General features: G+C 41.2%; 1 protein-coding gene across 5 annotated transcripts; it reads right to left on the bottom strand.

Annotated features, from left to right (window-relative positions):
• Positions 1–1,515: 1,515 nt before the first annotated feature.
• ktn1 (kinectin 1) lies at positions 1,516–23,684 on the bottom strand. 5 transcript variants are annotated; one of them, XM_077538324.1, is made up of 36 exons: positions 23,410–23,684; positions 15,417–16,108; positions 14,704–14,868; positions 14,453–14,563; positions 14,238–14,368; positions 14,044–14,148; positions 12,753–12,893; positions 12,368–12,474; positions 12,104–12,248; positions 11,485–11,581; positions 11,209–11,390; positions 10,985–11,074; positions 10,186–10,223; positions 10,004–10,094; positions 9,854–9,922; positions 9,737–9,774; positions 9,527–9,617; positions 9,354–9,422; positions 8,841–8,878; positions 8,469–8,559; positions 7,945–8,057; positions 7,786–7,861; positions 7,682–7,722; positions 7,484–7,574; positions 6,916–7,002; positions 5,020–5,109; positions 4,855–4,941; positions 4,689–4,778; positions 4,526–4,618; positions 4,047–4,115; positions 3,891–3,974; positions 3,512–3,595; positions 2,766–2,849; positions 2,589–2,684; positions 2,289–2,393; positions 1,516–2,200 (listed from the first exon to the last, which is right to left on the bottom strand). In XM_077538324.1, the coding sequence occupies exons 2-36, from the start codon at positions 16,105–16,107 to the stop codon at positions 2,171–2,173; spliced, it is 3,810 nt and encodes a 1,269-aa protein (XP_077394450.1). In that variant the 5' UTR covers position 16,108; positions 23,410–23,684; the 3' UTR covers positions 1,516–2,170. The 5 variants fall into 5 exon arrangements, with proteins under 5 accessions (XP_077394450.1, XP_077394451.1, XP_077394454.1 ...); XM_077538325.1 differs by having other exon boundaries at positions 7,682–7,719; XM_077538328.1 differs by lacking the exon at positions 6,916–7,002 and having other exon boundaries at positions 7,682–7,719.
• Between the last annotated feature and the right edge of the window lie 363 nt (positions 23,685–24,047).

Raw genomic sequence — 24,047 nt, 5'->3', positions numbered from 1 at the left:
CCATATTGCTCCTTCAAACCACCTCGACCCCCTTCCCCCAATTATTGCTTCCCTTTTGAACTGGTGTTCAGTTTCAAATGTAGGAGTTTCACAGCTACCCTCCTCTGTGTTAAAACTTTAACCACTTCATATTGTGTATCCAGGTTAGATCCCGTTGTTCATTAATGGTGCCAAGAAGGGGGCTTCGGCTCCTTGTACAAGGATGAATGTGCTTTTATACCTTTTACTGCAGGCCTTGAGGCTAAACACAAAACTGTGGCTACAATGAGTATTTACAGCTCTTTTGTTTCTTTCATCCACTGGGCATTGTCTGTGAGAGAGCACTCTATAGCCTTTTTCTGTCTGCCTACTTGGCCTCCCACATAGGCCTACACACAGACATAGCTTGTGTGCGTATTTGGTGATCAAAGCTCTCGCACATACCACACTGATGGAGAGCAGATGCAGGGAGGGGACTCGCTTTGCTGAATCTGCGCTGGCGTGGTGAGAGTCAAAATCTGAGCTCAGTGAGTCAGGAGGAGGAGCCAAATATTACCAAGCACTCCTGGTGGCTATAGGCCTACCATGACCAGCTACATTGCGTAATTGTGAGTGAGCAATGATGACATGCTGTTTGGAAGGCCTCACTTGTCGATGGTCATGAGTCAATAAGCAACACCGCAAGCAAAATTCTCCCAACAGGGAGAATATGGTCTTGCTGTAATTCTGTCTGCTTAAAGGATCATTTTCTGACCACATGTAATGAAAACAACTCATTTGTAGGGCACCACGGGATGTTCAAATACATCGTCAGTGAAGACCCCAGAGGCGCAAGTTCCTTCGAGAGTTTTCCATGAAGGCAAAAGACAGATCTGCAATCAGCTGACTGCAGCATGACAGTGTGGGAGAATGTAAGGAATGTGCTGATCCCATGTTGCCGTGCGCCCCTGGCCACCCACCCGGGCTCGTCAACATAACAGTACTGTTGTTGGAACATTTTCTTAAATGGCTCGATTCTTTGAAAAAATAAAAAGTGCAGAAGAGCAAGAGAAACATTCCCGATGGAACCCAATGAGGATCAACGCTGCTTCTTGACTGTGCGTCCTGATGACCTTTTGTACTCCGATTACACACAATTTACCGTACATTCTGTACACCATGAGTCACTAATTGTACTTGGTAAGCTTTCCTTCCCTCCACACCCAAACATCCTTTCATGTTAGAGACTGATGTACTGAACATTAAAAAGCTTTGATTCTCATCTGAAAGGCCCTCCTATGTGGATTTTGTTCATAAAACTAGATTTGAATGTTTTTTTTCCCCTCAGCATGTCTCCAATGAGTGCAGGTGCTACAAAACATGGATGGTTATCCATTTTCCACAACAGAAAACCTACATACAGTAGTCAGGCATCACACTTAGTATAATGATTGTTCATGTTAGGTTTTTAAAACCTTAAATGCATTCACAGAAATGTGGTGACCCCTTCTGGCAGGGAAGATGATGTGCAATGACAGAAAGGCACGACACTTCACGTATTTATCAAGCATCCCTTTTATTAACATCACCCGTTACAAAAAGAAACTCTTCAGTGTTAATATAGCAAGTGTTGATTACAGATAGGGGACACTCTCTCCTCAAGTCCTTAACAGTAGAATTAAAACCTGTACACTTTTGACCTCGTCTTCTCTTTCCAAGCTTTGAATAGTCTCCTGCATCTCCATACTACTCATGCAGTGACCGATATACATCTCAAACTTCCTCCAAATGTATGTATTCTTAAAGCGTCTAGTGATACACAGCCAGTGGGGAGGAAAACAGATCAATGTGCCATAACTCAGTACATTAAAACAATACATATTTTTTTAATTTAAGAAAAAAAGACTGAAGAACAAAACTGTTAAGTTGACGTGTGCGAGACATGTAAATAACTAATGCAGTATTCATAGACTGAATTTAAACAATACAGATTGAGTCGATAATGCTCGATGGAACACGGTTATGATAAAAACGAAGTTGTGATGCTGCTCTTGTAGAGGAATGTGGTGGGAGTGGAGTCGTGGTGAAAGTGGAGTGCTTGGTATTAACAGTAAACCTCAGCCTGTTCCCTTGTTTGACAGCGGATGTGACATGATAGTGAGGTCTTTGTAGCGCGGTCCGGATGGCTGCATGTCCGTCTTTCTCCTGCGTGCTATAGTTTCAACACATCTTTGTCAGCCTCCTGGATAAAAGCCCAAATGTACATCTACAAGTTAGCAACCTAAGGAAAGTTTTCAAGTGTCATGTTATACAATAAAAGCTGGTCTTACCGCATCCTTGGTGAGTTGTCGGCTAACACTTTGTAGCAGCTGCTGCAATTCCCAGACTGTTTGGTTGAGTCCTGCAGTCATCTTTTCATTTCTGTCGAGCTCTTCCTGATGATCACACGATTGCTGGTTTAGAATTGAAATTGCGAGCGAAATATCTAGTCCACTGCCACAAAGATCATGGAACTGGGAATTTATAGGAAATATAGGCTTCTAATGCAGCCGTCAGACAGAATACGAGCGACCAAAAAACAAAAACATGAGCACTTGTTTCCTCAGCATCCACTGAAAGCAGCAACTTACTCTTTGTGAGGACAAACTGCTGTTCTCTATCAGGCCATCTGCGTTGTCTGTCACTTTGGAGAGCTCCCCTTGGATCAGGTCTAAAGATTGCTGGGCCTGCATTACAAAATAAAAGGATCCCATGAACAAGCTGGCAGTTTAAACATCTACCATAATATGTCTTTAGATCATTCTTACCTTATAGAGATCACCTGCAACCTGCTGCCTCTCATTCTCTTCTGCCTCCAGTTTGGATAGGGTCACTGTGAGCTGAGTCTTCAGCTTTAAGTCAAAAACACAGTCGGCTTATTGTACCAATGTATTAGGTAGTTCCCATGTCTAAACCACATTTTGTTTCAAATTGGCTATAATTGTGCAAACATAAAATGCTTACATTCATCTCCGAAACTAGAGAATAGACATTGTGATTATAGCGTTGACCAACATGCCATTCTTACGACTATCACCGAAACTAAAATGAGCCTCTAGTTGTTTTCATGACTCGTGTACTTCCAAACAGTATCTTGGATTGACTGACAGCAACCCATAATGATGGCAGAATGAGCAACAAAGCCAATGAGAGAAATGACAATTGGATGATGGTGTGCGCAGCTTAAAGAGCTATGATAACAAAAAAATGTGAAAGGCACACGAGTAATCCATTTATTAGGCACCGGACCAGTAAAAGATCAAACACCTTGACTGCTTTAAAAAGGGAAGGGTTAGTTTTGTAAGGGGGTAATTGTGAGTCACCATTCATAGCCCCTCTTTTGACACACGAACATTTACGTCTCCAACAGTAAACAGGATGCTGACCAAATGAACCGCATCATGCAGAGAGAGCAAGATAGTGAGGTTATGAATGACGACCGACGGAAACCACCCCGAGTGCGACAGGAGAAGGTTTAAAAGGATCTCTAGCTAGGCGGGCAAATGACTCTTACCAAATTCAGCTCCTCATTCTGCCTGATGGCTTCTGTATATGAGCCATCAAGTCTGGTCTGCAATTCAGTCAACAGATCTTTGAGCTGAAATTAAGTTTGAGAGGATGTGTTTACTGGGACCTAAAAACAGTCCTGGTGTGATGTGGTCTAACTAAAAAGGCACCTACAACAGATTGCGGTACACCGAGGACGCATTGGATCACATTCAGTGTGAAACTGTCAAACGGGTCTCTAAACTTAGTCTGGTTGGACTTGCAGGTCAAAAATACTTGGACATGAGGAGTTTGTATGAGGTTTCAAGTGACAGCCACGGAAAAATGAAACACACGCACCCCATCAACATGAAACCGCACACTCACACTACTCAGCGTTTGCTTACCTCTCGGACCTCTGTCACGTACGTGGCACTCTCGCGCTCTGCCCTCTCCAACTCTGACTCCAAGTGCTGCTTCTCTCTTCTCAACTAGAGATTGACAAACTATTTAACAATGGCGCCATTAAAGAACAAAGTTAAGAGTGGTTCAAAAGGACTGACATTTTCCAATTCCACTCCATCACTTAGTCTCTCAACCTCCTGCTCCAGTGTTGTGACTTTCTGGCTCATCTAGGGTAAAAAGACAAATAATCATCAACAACACATGTCAGCAAAACTGTTGGTGTAACAGAATCATCTTAAAAATTAACTAATGAAACCTGGGCAAAAATATTTTGTCGTGCAATACACACAGTCACCAAAACGTACCTTTTCAATAGACTGATTATAAGAAGACCCTTGATTCTAGAGGATACATCTTTAACATCTCCCTATGGTCTAAAATATTCTCAATTTTTACCATGTCTCTATGGTCAAATCTTTTTCTTTTTTTTGACATTTTTTTATGAGCCTGGCTATGTCTGATTTACACTGGTTACTGATTACATTGGTGTTAAAAAAAAAAAATAAATAAATTCAATTTTGCTTGTGCACAGGCAATATTTGAAAGTTTGTCTCCAGCTAACGAAGTCAATGCGCACCTCTCTCAGCTCGACCTGCGATAGCTCCACCTTCACCTTCCATCTGGACTCTTCCTGCTCCACACTGTTCTGGAGGCGCTGCAGGATGCCCTCCTGTGGACATAGCAGGAACAACAGTTTGAAACATGCAGCACAGATGTGAGTATACAAAATATTAACTTACCGTTTCTGCTAAAACCTTCTTGTACGTCTCACAGTCGACCTGTAGAACCCTTTGGGCTTCCTCAGCTTCTTTCAGCTTCTCAGACAGGTCCTGGCAGGGAAAAAACAACAACTGTAAGACCTGTGTAATATTATCTCACATGATGACCATTGTGTTGAGCATCTACCTCGGAACACCCTGATACATGGGTGGATTGTGCAGCTGAACTCTCTATGACATTTCTCTCAAAACTGCAGAGCCACTCCTGATGATTCTACAACACGAAAGAACTGTTTGTCACAATAGCAGGAGGATAAGATGTTGATAAGAATACTGCCATTAAGGTCCATACTTGTTCATTGGGCAGAGGCACGTTGGGCAAAAGTCTATGCAGAAAATTGCGACACTCAGCCTCAGACAACGCCAGTGTCGCCTGGTTTTCCTACAAGGTCAAGGTCAGAGGGAGATATGGAAAAGGACAGAAAAGTAGAGGGATTCATTTCCTTTAAGATCACTGAAGCTATATCGTGGAAAGTAAATACTTAATGCATGGCATTTCCTCAAATAGTTCAATGAAATTTTGTGATACCGCACGCTTATCACAGTTACTAGAATTTAAGACTGATATACTATCCAGAATTATGCGGTCAGACTGTTACAAGACAACGTGGGGCGACGCGGCATTTTATGTTTGGCCTGAACATCGCATTAAAGTCCTCATTCAAGGATAAAGCTCAGTAAATTCCATCACACCGACGTCAGATTCAGAGCACTCTTCTTCTTCATTGGTTCACAGCCTACCAAACGCACATTTGAATTCGAGAATAGAGAGACTTTCAATCACCTCTCCAACAATAAACCAGCATCATGCACTAGTTACGGAAAGTGTGTATGACATCATCATACACGCAATGACAGTATGGAGCAGCGTGGCAGAGGTCGGTTCAGCACATGCCCTTCCTTGCTGTGAAGGGGCGGTGGCAAAAATATGCATACATTACTCAAACTCTAAATAGAATATCTATCTAGTAGCCCACTAGTCTTTTGTAACAGAGCTACAACCATACTTTGTGGACACATAGATACACCAGCATAATTTAAATGAGATCCATGTAAGGGTAAACAGCAAATCTGTCTTTTCCAAAGGTAATTTGGATTGCCAGTAAGGAATTTAATCTTTATAATTGTAGTTGTCTCGTTGCAGTGGTGTACAACTGCACTTCTTTCCTCACCTCTCTCTCATAGCTTCAATTGCAAGTGTATTGAGTAGCACATAAGTAACACAGTAGAATGCCAAAAATAAAGGTTGAAACATCACGCATGCGCGCGCGCATAGTGACACTACTCAGTTATGGTGAGTACACGATGTGCTTTTTTGTTTTTTACTATACAGCAGTTAACTTTTCACACTTGTATGCCATTGTATGACAGTGCATAATGTTAAAAAGCAAGACGCATGAACCATCAGCAGTACTTATAAGCAGTTTATGGATTTTTATGCAACACTAGAACAGCATAGGCCCCCTTATATAACCTCCCCCATGCCTATTCCTTTTGTCAAATGTAAAATGAACTTGTAAATATGTGCAATTGAAGACTGTTGCATTTTTATTCTGCTGCAGCCACACCTTTGCTAGATTGAACCTTTGCACATGTTGAAACAGTGAAAAAGCACCCCTTATCTCTATATCATATTCATCTTATTTTGTTATGACTATTTCACAAGTCTTGGGACTCGTGTGTTGAAAATAAAATGCGTAGAATCATCATTACATTGGATTGCTAAGTGACAAATTTCACTTTAATTTGTGACTTCAATTTCTTTTTGGATCATTTAAACGTGTCAAACTTACCGTGACAGAAAAACTGCATAATAAGCACATGTGAACAGGACAGATGGAACAAGAACATGCTAGAAATGAAACAAAGGACAAATAGACGAGCAAGCAAAAGGATGACATCACATTCATGTCTGCACACTCATCAGCCTGATCTTTGCACCAAGAGGTAGATGAAGCAAAAAATAAAAATAAAAAAATCGGACACTGATTTAAAAGTAATTCATTGGCAACTCGAGGCCAAGCATGACATGAGAGGAAAAAGTCAAGCTAAATGAGTATGCAGGTTTGTTATGGTTGGTGGAAAACATCTTATTGGATAAATCACGGCAGGAAAAAAAATAGTAATTTTGGGGGGATGCATCAGATTGGATCTAGAGAGTGAATTAGACTGAGATCGGATGTCGAACCTTGATAGCTTTGCTGAGTTTTCCTTGAAGCATGGACTCGGTGGCTGACAGAGCTTCCATTGCACTCCAGTTTTTCTCCCGGAGCTCCTGTTTTGGTCAGTTCCAAAGAGATACTACGTTCAGTTCAGCCTCAGGGAAAAGCCATTCAGTGAGCATACTGGATGCGTTTCTGATTTTAATGGTGACTTTAATAGTACTGTTGTTCCCTATATGTCTGGAAAAAAAATAAAATAAAAGTCCGTAAATGTCTTCTTTTTTTGTTTTGTCCCCCCCCCAGTGATCCAAAATCTCTGAATCAGTTCACAAGAGTAGTCCTGGTCAATGGTGCGCATATAAAGAGTAGGCTGGAAGCTCTGTTAAGCAATCTTCACTGATGCGTGTCATTGTACTGGTAAAGACAACCAAAGGATTGCAGGAAGAAAGCAAAATGACACTAAGGATGGTGGCCAGCAGGGGGAGACTGATGTGTGCAGTGTGCAACTCCACAGTAGGGTGGGTGCCGGGAACCACAAGAGGGACACACATCACACAAATCAGTGTTTATAGTTCACTTTGCAGGAAAACTTACATTGTTCTTCTTTCTGTGAAGCTCCAGAGATTCCTTCAGCTCACACAGTTCACTCTGCAGTTCTGTAACTTGCTTGTCCTTCTCAGTCAACCTGTGAGACATAGCAAGCGGCCATGTATGATGAGCATTACAACACCTAATTGAGTCCCCCCCACCCCCAATTTAGAAAAATATGATCGAACACGAAACCCAACTCACGCTGTTAGAAGCTCTGGGCTTGGTACTGCATTAACAGTCTGCTGTAAAGAAGAGGTGAGTTGAAAGATCAAATTCTTAAATCACAAGGAATTCTCTCGACTCACCTGTTGCTGTGCTTTCTCAAACCTTTCTCTAAGCTCAGTCTGTAGGTGCTGAATCTCGTGGTCTTTTGCACCGAGCCTGTGGATGAGATGACAATCATGTTTATTGAGGTCTGACTGGCACACAAATGCAAATGCCACTGTGTGGGAAAGTTTGCTTACTGAGCTTGGAGTACTTGGAGCTGGCTATACAATCTGGTGAGCTCTTCTGATGGCTCCTTCTGTCTCAGCTGCTCCATCTCTACCTGCAGGGCGGCAAACTGCTTCTCCAGAGCCTGGGAGACAAAACATGGCTTCAGAAAAACAACTATACCAAGAGAAATAGTAGGGTTGTCACTACTTTTTTATTTTATGAATAAATTATTACTGCGATTACTTGTGCAATCGTACCACAGCCCCAATTCCTCCCCTTCCCCGCCAAAATGGATGACAGTGATAAGGATGCCTCTACAAATAACACTTTAAAGTTTGGTAAATGTAGACTTTCTCATCTTTGAATATTAGTCCAATGAGTCCACACAGTGAATGTGTCAGTCTGCAACAAATGCTCATGCAGGAAACTTGTGCTAATCAATTTTTGTGGTCGACTTATCCGACTCCCCCGAGCCCCCGACCTAGAAAAATATAGCAACTGGGACACGAGGAACATTGTGCATTTAGTCATATAGAGCAGATAAATTTCACACCTCAACAGTCTGTGCTTTGGCTGAGTAGCTGTCTTGTGCTGCTTGCAGACTGTCCTCCATTGACTTCAGCTTCAAATCCCTCTCTTGGATCCTATCAGGCAAAATCAACCCTACAATTTACATTTGTTTCTTTGGTACACCGTCATGGGTCAAATGTGACTTTGGTACATCATTATGGGTCAATGTGACCGGTAGCATGTTAACAAAAAAAATAAAGTCACCCTTTGCCCTCCATGTAATTGGTGGGTCAATATGTTCATTAATATGACATGTGCATTAAAAAAAACATTTATATCCCATGTAGAATCAAATCACTGCATATGAAATATTGCACACAAATCCAACCACATACCATACAAAAAAAAGTCTTACTTGCTTTGCAGTTCTTGCACAATTGACTCTGATGATACCTGCAATCCAGGGAGATGAACATAAACTGATCAGAATAAGGTGGGGGGGGGGGGGAAAGTGAAGCAATGAGGCAAATAAAAATGTCCTAATTTGTATTGGATGACTATTTATATGGGGGTGGAACGGTTCACAAAATCCATAGTTCAGTTCATATAAATTTTATGGTTTTCAGTTAGGTAATTATGTCTTATCTAGTTAGGTTAAGTGTAAGTATGTTCTCTGCATTATTATTAAATTACTATTACTGTTATATTTGGAACTAAAACAAACCGAGCGGCTTTGACGGTTTTCCAAAAAAACATCCCTAATAAAATAATGTATCCTGAAAGATTTGCATATTTTCCCCCTCAATAAAAACTTTGGTTCCTGTAATATGACTTTTGTCTCGTAGTTTTATGATCCTCCCCCTTGAGTACAGAGCCCGTCTTACCTCTTACCCTTGGCTACATAAGCAGTCACAGATTTAGAACTCACCTGATCAGCCACTTTTCCTTGAAGGGCCAACAATTGTTGCTTTAGTGCCTCATTCTCCTCTCTGACAGTCTGAATTAGGGAAAGAAATAAGAGAATATTAAAGCTGTCAATGGAAAAACAGAACCCTTATGCTGATGTCAGTCAAACTTTGTGAAGGGAAAAGAAAATGCCACCTTTAGTTCCTCCTCCTTGTTGGCTACTTCGATTAGCCCCTTCTCCAGTAGGCTCTCTACAGTTTTCATGTTCTCCTCTTTCTCCTGTACACTGGATGGAGACAGAATGGTGTTTTTAAAAATAATCAATCACTTAACATTGCGCTACAAACCATAACTAACTTTTCACAAATATAGTTTTCTCATGGGAAGGCTTTGATTTGTACACACCTCCTCTGCATCTGTTCGAAAGCCAGGAGGGAGGCAGTCTGCATGGGTGGAATGTCAAAAGAAAGATGGGGTTGTGTCAAACACAGGAACATTCACAAAGGCAATTTAGCTACGCACCTGATCAGCAATCTGTGCCCGCAAATTCTGAATCTCTGCCTTCAGTGACATGTTGTCATTGTGCAATGCCTGAGGAATATCAATGAAACAGTATTAAATTGATTGACTAATTACAAATAAGAGTACAAGTTTCTGCAGGTGGTGCTCGACCTGCATGTTAGTTTCTCGACTGGCGCCGCTGCTCCGTTCAGCATTCAAAGAATCCTCCAGGCTCTTTCTCTGCAACTCCTTGTCAGCCAGTCTAGATGAAATCAGTACATATTTTAATACATGAGGAAAAGCACGGAATAAAAGCACTACAACTGCAAAAGAAAGAGCAAAAATGGTCTCACAGCTTCTGTAGCTCCTCAATGTGGGAGACATGGCTGGCCTAAATAGGGAAAGACAAAAATCTCATTAGCCTAATTACACTCTCTGCTATAAGCCTGATTTATGCTACAGCGTTTGCTCTTGCGTTAATGACCGGCGTAGATCACATGATCTACGCGAGCCATGAATTTTAAGTGCCGCGTAGCTCGTGGCCGGGCAGCGCACACGTCGCCAATTCTTGAACGCCGTACATGGCCAGACGTAGCTTGCTCCTGATTGGTCCGGTCGATGGGGTACTCGGCTTTTTTTGTTTGTTTGTTTTTTTCCCCTCTCTCGCAACTGTGTTTGGCGGTGCTAATCCACTTCCTGCCTGGAGACCACAGCTGTACATGTGGATAGGTGCGTGGGACGAGAGGGGGAAAAAAAATAAATAAACTGTGTTCGCTAAGCACGTGGCTGTTGTGTTTTGGCGAGTTTACGGCCGATACCGGTGCAAATTGGCATTAAGTAATTGCCACGGTAATGAGCCTACTCTCCCACCGGCTTTGTTTCGTGTTCCTGAATTGAATTTAACTTCCTGAATTCGTCATAAAATGCAGAGGAATGGCCACTCTGTGGCGTCCCAGCCGTAACGACAGCCCGACTTGGAGTGAAACTACAGCAGACACCGATGTGTATTGTGATGGGTATTGCGCACAAGTTTGAAGGCAAACGCACGAGCGGAGCTCCGCCGTAACGTCTCCGCGTGAGCTTGACGCACAAGTGTACTGAGGCCTATAGAAGTGGGTACCTAATGAGTGAAAAGTAACAGTGGACCTATACCTGTGTTGAGATCTGGGCATGTAGGTTCACGTTTTGTGCTTGCAGTGTTTCCTTTTGGGCTTGAAGACCTTTGTTTTCATTCATGAGCTCCTGTTAAAGACACTGCTATGAAAAGGCATCAAGTGGTTGTGCACTGCATCATGTAATCAGCATAAAGAGAATCAATCAATCTCCTTCACCAGATTAGAATTTCTTTCTTCAAAGCTTGATTTTGGGTGCCTCACCTGAGCACGAGCCTGCATGGAATCATCAGAGATACTGTGCTGGGACACCTGCAGCTCCATCACTCTTTGCTCCAGTCTTTCTTTAGAGACCATGGCTTCAGTCAGGCTGCTATGGAGGGTCTGAAGCTCTTTATTCTTAGTGTTCATCTCATTCTCCGCTGTCAGCAGCTGACTGTGGAGTTCTAAACCCCACCGCCCACACACAAACCATACTGGTTATTCATTGTGCTTAAACCATTTTGAAGTATGGATCATGTATGTGAGATGACTTAGCACCTTGCTTTGAGGCCTGAAGCTTTTCTCGGTCAGCATTGACACTATGGAGGAAGTTTTGCAGTTCCTCCCAGCGTCGCTTAGCATCTTGCAGTTGGGCCTGGGGATTTAAAAAGAAAAAACAAAAAATAAGGGGGTGAAGAAAAAGCTCCATAATTTATAAACAATGACAGATCAGACTAAATACACATTACACATTATACTCATGAAACAGCTCCATGTCACAATACATTTATTGTTCAGTGATGCAAGATGCATTCCAAACTCTTGCTCTGACTTTTAGCTTCTTAGCGAACACCTACCCACAGTGAGGTAGCACAATCTTTGATTGCAGTTAATAAAAACACAGGAAAGACTAATCTACGTGTCAAACAGGATGTTGGTGTTATTACATGGACAAAAGCCTCCAACATCCCAGCGTCCAAAGGCAACACACCCTCCCTAAGTATGTTCTAGTTCCCACACCCCACCCCTGGACTTCCACTACAACCGCCTCCCATTCCCTTGGCAATAATGCCACACCCATAAAAGACACACAAAGCTTGGTGGTATGCTGAGGAGCTTTGTGCTTTGTGATACGGACCAGGGAAAAAATAAACAAGGTGCATCTGGTTCAGCGTACCTCCAGCTGAGACACGTTCTGCTTGTAGCTGACCTCCAGCGACTTCCTCTGGTGCTCCTCCTGCTGCAGCTTGGCATTGTTGTCCGCCAACTCTATCATCAGCGCCGCATAATCGGAACGCAGTTTGTTCATCTCGGCCGTATTCCTGTTGAGCACGCACATGCACAAGTGATTTTTACGGAAAAACTGCTATAGTATGGAGAGATGTAAAAATCTTAGTGATGTTATGGTTGAAGTGCGGAATCACTGTGGTGCAGCGCTCACTTGCTCTCCATCTGGTTGGTGGCTGTGCTGACTGCATCCCGCAGGATGCCGTTCTCCTGCTGTAGGCGAGTGATCTGACTCTCTAGCTGTTCCCTGACCTGTTGGAACTGCACACAGTGACACAAAGAAAAGTAGGTCATCAAGGTTCCATTGGCTTAAAAATGCATTGCTTCCTACACAAGCACTGATGTAACCATTCATGGGGAGTAATGGGATGCTTGTACGTTATGTAATCACGACACCATAACAAAATGTATTCAGTATTCAGCTTACAGGTACATTTAGTAATTTCACAAGATTAAAATTTCAAGTAACCCTCTCAACTGCAGTGATAGTATGCTAACCTGGAAGGAATAATGGTTTAATAAATCCCTCACACACCCACCTTGATCTGCATGGTCTGGAGCTCTTGGTAGCTTCCTTGTGCTTTGGCTTGCATGCCTGCCAGTTCTTTCTCCAACGCTGAACACTGCTCTCGCAGCATTGCTTCCACCCGGCCCGTCTTCTGCTTCGAAACCTGGAGCTCCTGAAGCACAGTGGCAAGACAGTAAGAAATTAACAATTGTGAGACCAAGTAACGGGTGCTCACCTTTGTGTATGCGCTGTGTGCTACTGAACTTCTTATATGTACTCAGTACTACACAAAACATCTTGGGCCACCAAAAGATTTGTTTTAGCAGTTTTATGATCATATATCATGAGAAGGCTTCAAAGTTTGTTGTGACAATTGTATTGCTGCTAATGTTTTATGTTTGTTTAATGTTGTGTTTCTGAAAAGCGCTTTGTGACAGCTACAGCTGTTTAAAAGCGCTATAAAAAATAAAGATGACTTGACATATTTGAAAGTAAGCAACATCAAAAACATGGGCAAAATGAAAACTTTATGAATAGGCATGAGCATATGAGCGATATGAACAAAAACATCAAGTATTAAAATTACTGCTTCTAAAATGTGCTTATTTGAAATATTTGGGGAAATAAAAACAGCATTTTTACATGTAACACATTCTATTTCATTTTTAAACAAAATAAAGGAAAACTGGTACATTAAGAAACATGTACCATGTTAGGTTTATCAGTAAATAAATGTTATTCTTCCTCTATTTTATTTTTTCTTAGCAAGACAGTGTCCAATCACTGGTCAACTATTGTTTAAAACAGATTACACACACACACTTTTTTTTTTTTTTTTTTTTTTTTTTAAATTAAGTACAATGCAAATTAAGGCACTCACGTCTCTACCTCACGCTCCTGCATGTGCACTAATTGAAGGCAATTAACTTCAAAGATTCTAGTGTTTTTTTGTTTTTGTTTTAGGTAGAATGCAAGCTGGCATCCGTGTCTCCTATGCTCCCACTTCTCCTGTAACTTCAAAGAGGCTGTACAGCCCTGCGCAAGCAACGCATCGTTAGCTTTTTCTTAATGTCTGCAAGAGCGCAAAATGCTTTTGTCGCTGTATTCTACTGGAGCACAGACACGCTGAGCAACCGCATCCCCTTTTGACATAGCTGAACAGCGGCACTGCATTGGTGGCTAAGAACTTTGGTTCGGTTTTGGTACTTGATGCTACAGTATGCCAATACCATAGTTGCTTTTCATAACTATTTCATATTTCTTGCTGAGGGATATCAATTATCCATGATGTGATGTAAGAGAGGGAGGATGGTGATGTCAACCTGGCTGAGTTGTTTGACTTTATCCTTAGCAATGGATGCCTCCTCCTGAAGCGTGGTTAGGAGACGCCCTTGTTCCTGAGCAGCTGGATCAGATTTAACAGCAGACTGGTTGAGGAAGACGGCCAGAAAAGAATATCTTGTTAGATTTCCTCTAATTTTCATACTTCAAATCCAACACTTGCTTATCCTCTCACTTTGTGCCAGGCATCTACCGCGCTTGGGCTCTTCTCTTGGAGAACAGCAATCAAACAGACAGCCTCAGCTTCAGAGAGGGTGATTGAGGACAGCCCTGAGAGCAGCTCGTTGAGCTTCACTTCCTTGTTCTCTGCAAATGTATCAGATAAAGATACAGAATACATTCAAGTATTTATACAAATTAGCTCAGAAAGCTTATTATGCCTACTCTTACCTTTGTCTGTCTCATTCTTCTGTTTCTTTCCTTTCAAAGGTACATCATTATTGTGGGCCGTCTGGTGGTTGGTAGAGGCCGCTGAGTCAGTCAGAACATGGGACTGTTCAACTGAATTGGCAGAGGAAAGAAAAGAAGGAAGAAGGGGGGAAAAAAAAAAGAAAAGAAAAAAAGACATTGACAACAACGTTTAGAACTCAGTGCGTATCCACAAGGCAAAATTTTGCGCATGAAAAGCGTCACATCAATACCAGGCTCTATCTTCTGTTTCTTGAAGCCCTTCTTTCCACTGGGAGCACTTGGAGCTGCATTGGAGAAAACTTTGGTTTCAGCCACATGAGGAGTTTCGGCCATATGAGGAGCTTCCTTCTTAACTGGCGCCTGCTCTACTTTGTGTGCTGGCTGCTGGTCATTCACTGCCAAGAGACACAATTGACTTAGCATGTTTATTAAATCACTAAATGATTACTTATGATTAGAAATCCAGCTCAATCTAAAGCCTTATTCATCAACCAGTACAATTTGAATGGACTTTTGTTTTGACCAGTCAAGTAAATGGATGTGAATTTAATAATAATAATAATAATAATAATAAACAGAAATGCCAGCTAAAAATGCACAAAGCGCTCACAGAGTAATTATGCGACAACAAAATTAATTGCAGCGTCCATCCATGCATTTGTCCACCAGTGGCGCCATGTTAGGTTTGTTTCTTTGTTTGTTTGTTTCCCACAGCTTCTGCGCTTGTTGTTTTCGTCACAGCTGCATATCCCGCCCCCAAACACAAAGTTGCTTTGTGACTGGTCAAAACCACCAGTGGTTCGGATCAGTGAAAATCAGCGTGCTCGGTGCAAGATGGATTCTCGGGAATTTGTGAACTCACAAATACCGCGAGAATCCAGCTTGCAGAGCAAGGTTAAACAGTTTGTGAATGTTTTGTGAAATGGCTCTCGTGGCAACCAACCTGCATCCAACTTTTGCTTCTTCTTCTCCTTCTTCTTGGAAGCCTGTGGGGGGGTTTGACACACAGCAGCTGTCTGGGTAACTTCAACCTTGATCTCAAGCTGTGGAGAAGGTGGTCTGGGCTGTTTGCTGGAAACCAGAGGTGGTTCTACTCTGTGTCCCATCATCTTGGAGATGTTTACTTCTGGCCCCTCGGGAGGAGATGATGTTGCTGCACCTGATGCTGCAGTCGTAGCAGCAGCGGCTTTTGTTGCAACTTTTTTCTCTTTCTTCTTTCTCTCCCTCAAGCCAGCAGAAGCCTCTGTTGATGCTGGAACTGGCACAAACGTAGAACGTGCTGGTGGAACAGGATCTGCTGCAGCCACTGGTCTTGGCTCCACAACCAACTCCAGGGTGGAGCTTTGGCCACCATCAGCTGCCTCAAAGTCCCCTTGGTCCTCTTCAGACTCCCCTCCGCCACCTCCTGCACCTGTCACACTCGCACTCTCCTTCTTCTTACTCTTCTTCTTTTCGTTCTTCTTGCGGACATCTGGCTTGGATGGCGGTAACTTGAGGTCACGTTTCTGCCGAGCCAGAACCTCATCGTAGGAGGTTTCCTTTGTGAAGAGCATGAAGAAGAGGAAGAGGAGGGCAACGACCAGCAATGGGACCAGGATGAGCAGGTACTGAGAGTCGTAGATATCCAGCGCCATTCTAGATTTCAAAAAAAAAAAGTAAATAATAATAATAATAATAATAATAATAGTAATTAATAACAAAGAAAAAGAAAAAGAAGAAGAAGAAGAAGAATTCCTTCAGGAACAATAGGGACCTCGCAGCGGTCGCTGCTCGGGCCCTAATAATAATAATAATAACTAGAGCTGCGAGCAGCTATAAAGGGCCCTCGCAACCCGGGCCACGTTGGGGTATTTGCACGTCGGGGTACTGGCATGTTGGGGTACTGTCAAATAGGAAACCATCTAAATTTTAAACGTTTTTTCCATGCTTTGTGTTTGTAAAGTTTCATGGAAAGGCCAAAAATGATGCACAATTAACAAAATAAAATCAAAATGGATTGGCACATGGCTATATAGAATACTTTTTGAATATATTAGGCATGCCTGCCAATATTCACACATCTAGCTGAATCATATAATCGGAAAGACTTCATAAAAATGTCTAGAGGGCGCTATTGAAGCATTTATTGCAAATTTAATAAGAAATCTCTAAAATATTCATGCTGATGACAAGCCTGATGTGTGTGTAAAGTTTCATGAGTTTTTGCCCATGTTTAGACCAAAACAAAAAAGCAGCATTTTACTTGGCAAACAATGCATCGCCATGACAACGGCGTGCGACAAAATAAATAACTTTCGATAACTTTGCATCTTAAACATCTTAAGATGAAACATACCAAGTTTGAAGACAGTCGGATAAATTTTGTAGGAGGGGTTCGTTAAAATATGACCCCTGAAAAAGGCCACAAAAAATGGCAACAAATCCCATCATAAATCAAAATGGCGGACTTCCTGTTTGGTTTAGCACATGGTTCCAAGAGACTTTTTTTTGTACATCGTGGGCTCTTATGTATGCCTGCAAATTATCATCGCGCTAGGTGAAACGTACAACCGGGAATGCTTCGTTAAAGAGGAGTTTTCTAGCTCAAAATGTGATGCCCGGCCCCTGGGGGACTTCCTGTTGGGTTTAGCACATGGCACCAAGAGACTTTTTTGTACATCCTGGGCTGTTACATATGTCTACAATTTTTCGTCGCTCTAGCTGCTTCGTACAACTGGGAATGCTTCATTAAGGATTTTTTTCCTTTGCAAAAAGTGCATGCCACGACAACAGCGTGTGATGAAATAAAAAACTTTCAATAACTTTTCATTTTCAACATCTTAAGATGAATCACACCAAGTTTGAAGATGATCGGATAAACTCTGTAGGAGGAGTTTGTTAAAATATGACCCCTATGAAATGGCCAAAAAAAATGGCAACACATTCCAAAGTAAATCAAAATGGCGGACGCCCTGTTAGGTTTAGCATATGGTTCAAAAAGAGTTTTTTGTACCTCGAGGGCTGTTATATACCTCTACAAATGTTGGTAACTCTAGGTGAAATGTACAGCCGGGTATGCTTTGTTAAAGAGGAGTTTTTTAGCTCAAAATGTGATGCCCGGCCCCTGGGGGACTTCCTGTTGGGTTTAGCACAGGGCACCAAGAGACTTTTTTGTACATCTTGGGCTGTTACATATGTCTACAAATTTTCGTAGCTCTAGCTGCTTCGTACAAATGGGAATGCTTCTTTAAGGATATTTTTTTTCCTTTAAAAACAGTGCATGCCATGACAACAGCGTGCGACGAAATACAAAGCTTTCAATAACTTTTCATCTTCAACATCTTAAGATGAATCACACCAAGTTTGAAGATGATCGGATAAACACTGTAGGAGGAGTTCGTTAAAATAAGACCCCAATGAAATGGCCAAAAAAATGTCAACACGTTCCAAAATAAATCAAAATGGTGGACTTCCTGTTAGGTTTAGCATATGGTTCAAAAAGAGTTTTTTGTAGGTCATAGCCTGTTACATATGTGTACCAATTTTCGTAGCTCTAGATTAAACGTACAACCGGCAATGCTTCGTGAAGTAAGAATTTTTAAACTCAAAATTTGATGCGCCGCCGCCGTCATATAGTATATCAAAAACTTTTCATTTTTCACAATGATGTTGTCCCAGGTGTTGAGATGGTACATCCCAAGTTTGAAGTCAATCGGGTTAACCGTGTAGGAGAAGCGGGCAAAAGTATGACCCCTGTAAATGTGCAAAAATTGGCAAAAATTGGACATTTAAATACTCATACCTCACTTTCTGTCTATTTTAGGGTACACACTTCAAAGAGGTTTTTGTTCATTGGGATGTGCTACAGGTGCCACACAATTTTCATAGCCGTCGGACAATCGTAGCGGGACAGGGATCCGTTTAACCTATGTAGGGGGCGCTAAGGAGCCATTTTTCTGTTATCATGTATGGCGACTTTAAAATATCAAATTTTTCGCCAGGCCTGATGTGCGTGTAAAGTTTGGTGAGTTTTCGGTCACGTTTAGTGTCTCAAAAATGCGATTGTTTGCGGAGAAGAATAATAAGAATAAGAATAATAATAATAAGAAGAATTCCTACAAAAACAATAGGGCCTCGCAGCGGCACCGCCGCCGCCGCTGCTCGGGCCCTAATAATATGTGGGGTGCATAAGAAAACCAGAATGAGAGCCATAAAACTCAGTCTGTTAAATCAAAGTGAAACATCAAGAATTCACATTTGTGTTTGGTTGCGTGTACGTCCTTGTTCACGAAGCCGTCCTTGGCCTGTGCACCATCACTCAAGTGGTTCTAAATTAACACACAGATGATTAATGTATATCAAAGGAATTTGTAGTCACAATTAGTTGCTCGTTAATAGTGATCAACTGCCATAGAGATCTGTGGCAAGCATGAAATACAGTATTTTGTTTGAAGTAAGGCATTGTTATTCCAACTTTATATTTGTGTCTGGGGGAGTGAGTGTGAGCAGGTCACTTATTCAGCTGGAAATACAGTCACTATTTTTCAAGTTTGTTCAAAGTCACGTCAAAAACATGGAGTGCAGCATAATATTCAATCAAGCTTGACTTCAAAGTACCACCTCTGGTTTTATTTTAATTTTAAATATAAAAAAAAACAAGTAGTCCACATTTGTTACGTGAAATCCAGGAAAGACTCATTTGTTTTAAATAAAAATAATTAAAAAAATGTGTATTCATTTTTTAATTAAATAAAAAAAAAAAAAAAAAAAAAAAACATGAACTTCCACTTACGTGGCAAAACTGGGTGCCGTTTTTATGTTTAACAGGGTTGTCGGCATCAGCTGACTGTGCTACCTATAAAAGGTAAATTGAAATCTCTAACTTTCTTCAAAGAATCAACTTGTCAAGTATTCAGTGAGTATAGCAACTATGTTACTTTCAAAAGCAAGTGATCAGTAAAGTAACTCAGTGGCATTTTCAAGGCAACTGTGGCAACACTGTTCTTAAGTGAAAAAGTGTGTTGCAATCTTGTTTTACAGCCAAGATTTGTGGCAGTTATAAAGCACAACTGTCAATGTCACAGACTGGGCCTCTTCGCTATCTTGTATTAAGCAGAATACGCTCGAGAAGAGTAACATCAGAGTAACTATGACAATTCCTGAGTACTGACAGGTGGTACCAGGTTAAAAAAAATAAAAAATTACTTGTATAATGTTAATTTATTTTATCATAACAACAAACACCAAAATGAACTTTCTATAGATGATTGGCTACTGTACTACACAGCTATAACAGTATAAACTATTAATACCCAAAGGAACCAGAATTTTTTTATTTATTTTTTAACCCCCAACAGAATAAAAAGGAGGCATCTGATTGGGGTGTGGCACTAACTGGTTCACGTGGACAACAAACATGTTACCTGGCAATTATTTAGTACACACACCGGCTAGAGCAGAAGCCATCATAAGAGGAAATACAATAATTATATATATATATGAGCAAGTAGAAATTTGACCTTTGTAAAAACCTGTTCTACACAAGTAAAAAGCTGGCTGGGATACAAGGCATTTATTTATTTATTTTAAGTGGTGAGAAATGAGTCATTTTTCAGTGTATTTAGTTTAGACTAGTGTATGAAACCGTGAAAATAATTGTACTTGTGAGCCCAAATATGGTTATTTGATCAACAGACGCAAAGCACATTAATACCCGGACATGATACCACTAAACTTGCAGCCTACGAAATTTTGTTTCCCCAATGTTGTCTCAGTAGTTTAGGTGGTCTCTTCTGTAAACTAGTTAAAAGATAAGCTAACATTCAACTTTAAAGAATCAGGGAACACAAGACAGTCAAATAGTTGATATACAGTTAAAAGAAAGAAAACCCCCCAAAAAAAACAAAAAAAGAAAATTGAACTCTAAGCAGTCATATGGTAAGGGAGAAGAACATCTTGTGTCTGTCCCTCTCTTCAGAGTGAAAAGTACCCGTAGTAATAATGAGTCGATCCTGCATTGAAAACGAACCTGGAGGACAAAGCCCTCTCAGGCTGTTGGCTCTCTGGAATCTCACTACTGTACTTTGTTGGAAAAGCCTCCAAACTTGCACAATGTGCTGTGCATACAAGGAAAAATGGAGCATACTAAAAAGTACCTTCAGATGGCCCCAATTCAACAACATATACAAGGCAAAATTTGAAGTCAAATGGCCATAACAGAGTACTATTTTGATTGGGACATATTTGGGGGAAAATACCTCCAATCTCTAACTTTCATTATTTATATATTATAATATTTCACTCGTTCTGTGCCTTTTGCAGGTTACTGACTACACCTATTGGGCTGAACGATTAATTGCATTTGCGATTAAACCGCGGTTTGACAACAGTTTTGTATGTCAACAGTTTGATCCTTAATCTGACCATGTATGTTTCCACTGAAAAATGTTCTGATCGTTGAACAAATTGGTGGTTGAACTCAAAATAAACATTACCTAGAAAAATACAGCAATGATTTCTACTAGATGTGGCAAATCACTAGCAAGTACAGTACGCTAAAATAATCAAAACTGTTAAATTGCTAAGAATTATGTTGCAGCAGACAATGGAGAATTGGTTTGTGTTGCAGTTACACTAGCAAGCAAGCAACATAGCATTATCAGGAATCTGCTGTGTATCAAAGTGCAACAGATGATGACAGGTTATGGTGGGAAAATATTAACAGACTAGCATAACATTGGACCTACAAGGGTAGTCCGCTCCTCGAGAGCCCCTTTAAAGCCTGTTTGCCATGTTTCCCTCCAACACACCAGAATCAAATAATCAGGATCATTATCAGGTTTCTGCAGAGCTTGCTCATGATCTGATCATTTGATTGAAGAGCAGACTTGGGCACCCCTGTTCTCGGACAAGAGTCAGCTTTTGAAACCTGACACTAATTTTGAACCATTGATGACATCTAGAATAAAGGCCTGCCCGAAAAATTTGCGGATATTTTTAACTGAAACTTGCCAGCCAAGCGGAGAAGGGGATTCCCTGAGTAGGAGAACGAGAACATTTGAGATATAATGAAGTTACACTGGTTTATTCTAATTTCCAATGGCAAACTCACACAAAAAAACAGCCCTCTTTAAAAGGCCATTTATTAAAAATAAATAAATAAATAAATAAGGCAATAGCTCCCCAATGATGGGACACAGTGACTTACTAAGAAGATTTAAAACAAAATAAGAACACATTTATTTAAATGTAACATGATTTTTCATACAGTGATAACATGTTTTTGCTCACGATCACCATCCCATCAGAATCTAATGTCTGCCCATGCTTAGTTCTGACCAGAACAAAATTACTCCACTCCTAAAGGCTTTATATTAGCACGCAGTCAGGTGTAGAATAGATTTTAAATTATGCTGCTGGTCTATAAATCACTGAACGGCTTAAATCCTGAACAAAATAAAGAAATGCCCATGGAATATAAACCCAGTAGGGTTCTGAGGTCAGCAGACTCGGGTCAATTAGTGGAGACTCGAATTCAAAACAAACGTGGTGCATCCGCATTTAGCTGTTCTGCTGCACAAATACAGAATAAATGTCAATAGTAGTAAGTTTTCCCAAATGTAACCAATGGTTTAATATTTATTCACAAAATTAAATCCTTGTGCTGTATGCTCTTTTAGGAAATTTAGTAAACTTTTTTATTTCTACTTTGCTATTATCTTAAATGCTTCATTTTTTTTATGTTTAAATTATATTATGTTGCCTGTGACAAGTATACTTGTCAATTATATATTTCTTGAACAGATGGGGGAGAATCTGATTATGCTCCACTGTAATTGTCAAACTTGGAAACAACTTCACTGATGCCAACCACCGGTAGATGACATCATTGCCCCATTTTATACGAAATAAACAGTTTCAGAGTCCATGGGACTTTATTTTGTGCAACGTACATTTTTCTACTGTCAATTATAAAAAACGGGACGAGGCAATAAGTAGGGAATCTTTTCTGTCATTTGGCAGATTTGGTTTATATATAATTATTGAACGTAATATCGCATGGGTATTAAAAATTTTGAAATTTTCTGAAATGGCTGGGAGTGAATTAGTTAAATGGTGTATTTTAAGCACATCGAGTTAAGTTACCTTGTGTGTGAAATGCACTACATAACTCTAACTTGAACAGTTAATAAAGTGCAAGTGATATGTTGCATGGTCCTTTTATACCTATGATACATTTCTGATTGGGAGAGTTGTGGTGGGGGACTCAGATTCTTAGTTCTTTATATACACACTAACTTGCAACATCTAGTCATGTATTTATTATAATGACGTCCAACATAGGACATGGCTAATGGTGGCCACTGGCCAATGATGGTGGTCATGCGTGCGATTCGACCTTAAGTGATAAGACAAGTGAATCGCAGCTGTTCCACCACATACTAGGGCCAGTTATAGACGCTAAGTGATGCAATCTCGCAGCTAAGCCAACTTCTGCCAAGCAGGTCTAGGCAGGTACGCCAAGGCCAAGTGAGCCGTGAAGGCCAAAGAAGCAGCACTCACGTCAACCAAAGACAGACTCGGCAACGTCCACATTCACACTTTGCAAAGCTCACACGCAAGGACCGCAGTGTTAAAGCTCAGCTCGCCATGTCGGTGGAGGCTAACGTGCTAGCCAACTTGGGTCGTCAAAGTGACCCTCGTTGACAGAGACGAAAGCGAATTTGATAATAAAGTCGGGATGGAGGCGTGGACATCGGACTCGCCTTTACCGGTCACCCAGCCTCCTCCTACTCTCCTGAAATGTCTGACCCGGTGTGCTGCTCCCTTCTGTCGCTTCAGCGCAGAGGGCCGTTCCCAGGCCTAAGTAAGTAGCTTTGCCGCAGCCAAGCACTTACACCCGACACGCCGGCAAAATAAATACGTACACGAATGTAAACGAATTCGTCAAAACGTACCTGTTGTTTGAACGGACAGTTGACTTGGTATGAAACTGCGTTGTTCTTGGTGTTCTTGACTCAAGCAAGCAGCCTCCTCCTCACTTCCCAGAACAGCCTGGCTTCCGAGGAGCTCGCCACAAGACTGTCTTCCGTTCACTGGGCAGGGTAAACGCTTTTGTGGACGTTTGTTTTCAATTCCGAAACACACCGGCCTGCGCCACAGCACATTGTCAACAAACAAGAGCAATCCGCCAAGACGCCTCGTGATTTCAATCGTGCGAACACAAAAGTTAAGAGGAGGGGTTACGTTATGTAGCCACAGCTTCCTTATGACGTCTACGTCAAAGTAAAAAGTCCATTAAAATGAGAGAGAAATAAACAATCTCCGTAACTACGTCAGGTTATAAGGGATACAGTCCTCGGCTTTTTGGTGTGATTAAAAATTCATTATTTACGGGTGAACCGTGAACTTAATCTTACCCTCTCCAAAAATAACAATTTGGAAGAACATCCATCTGTTTATTGTTTGTCTTTTCGTACAAATGGTTTGGTCCGTAGTGCATTTAGTAAGAAGGAACCGATTTCAGTTGCCCATCTAATTTTAAGGATTATGCTGACATACTCGAGTATTTCCTGATATGAACTCTCACTCTAAC

The sequence above is a fragment of the Festucalex cinctus genome, chromosome 12 (assembly GCF_051991245.1).
Source record: "Festucalex cinctus isolate MCC-2025b chromosome 12, RoL_Fcin_1.0, whole genome shotgun sequence".
Classification (NCBI taxonomy): domain Eukaryota; kingdom Metazoa; phylum Chordata; class Actinopteri; order Syngnathiformes; family Syngnathidae; genus Festucalex; species Festucalex cinctus.
Note: the sequence above shows the minus strand (reverse complement) of the source record. Positions and strands in the feature narration are given on the sequence as shown.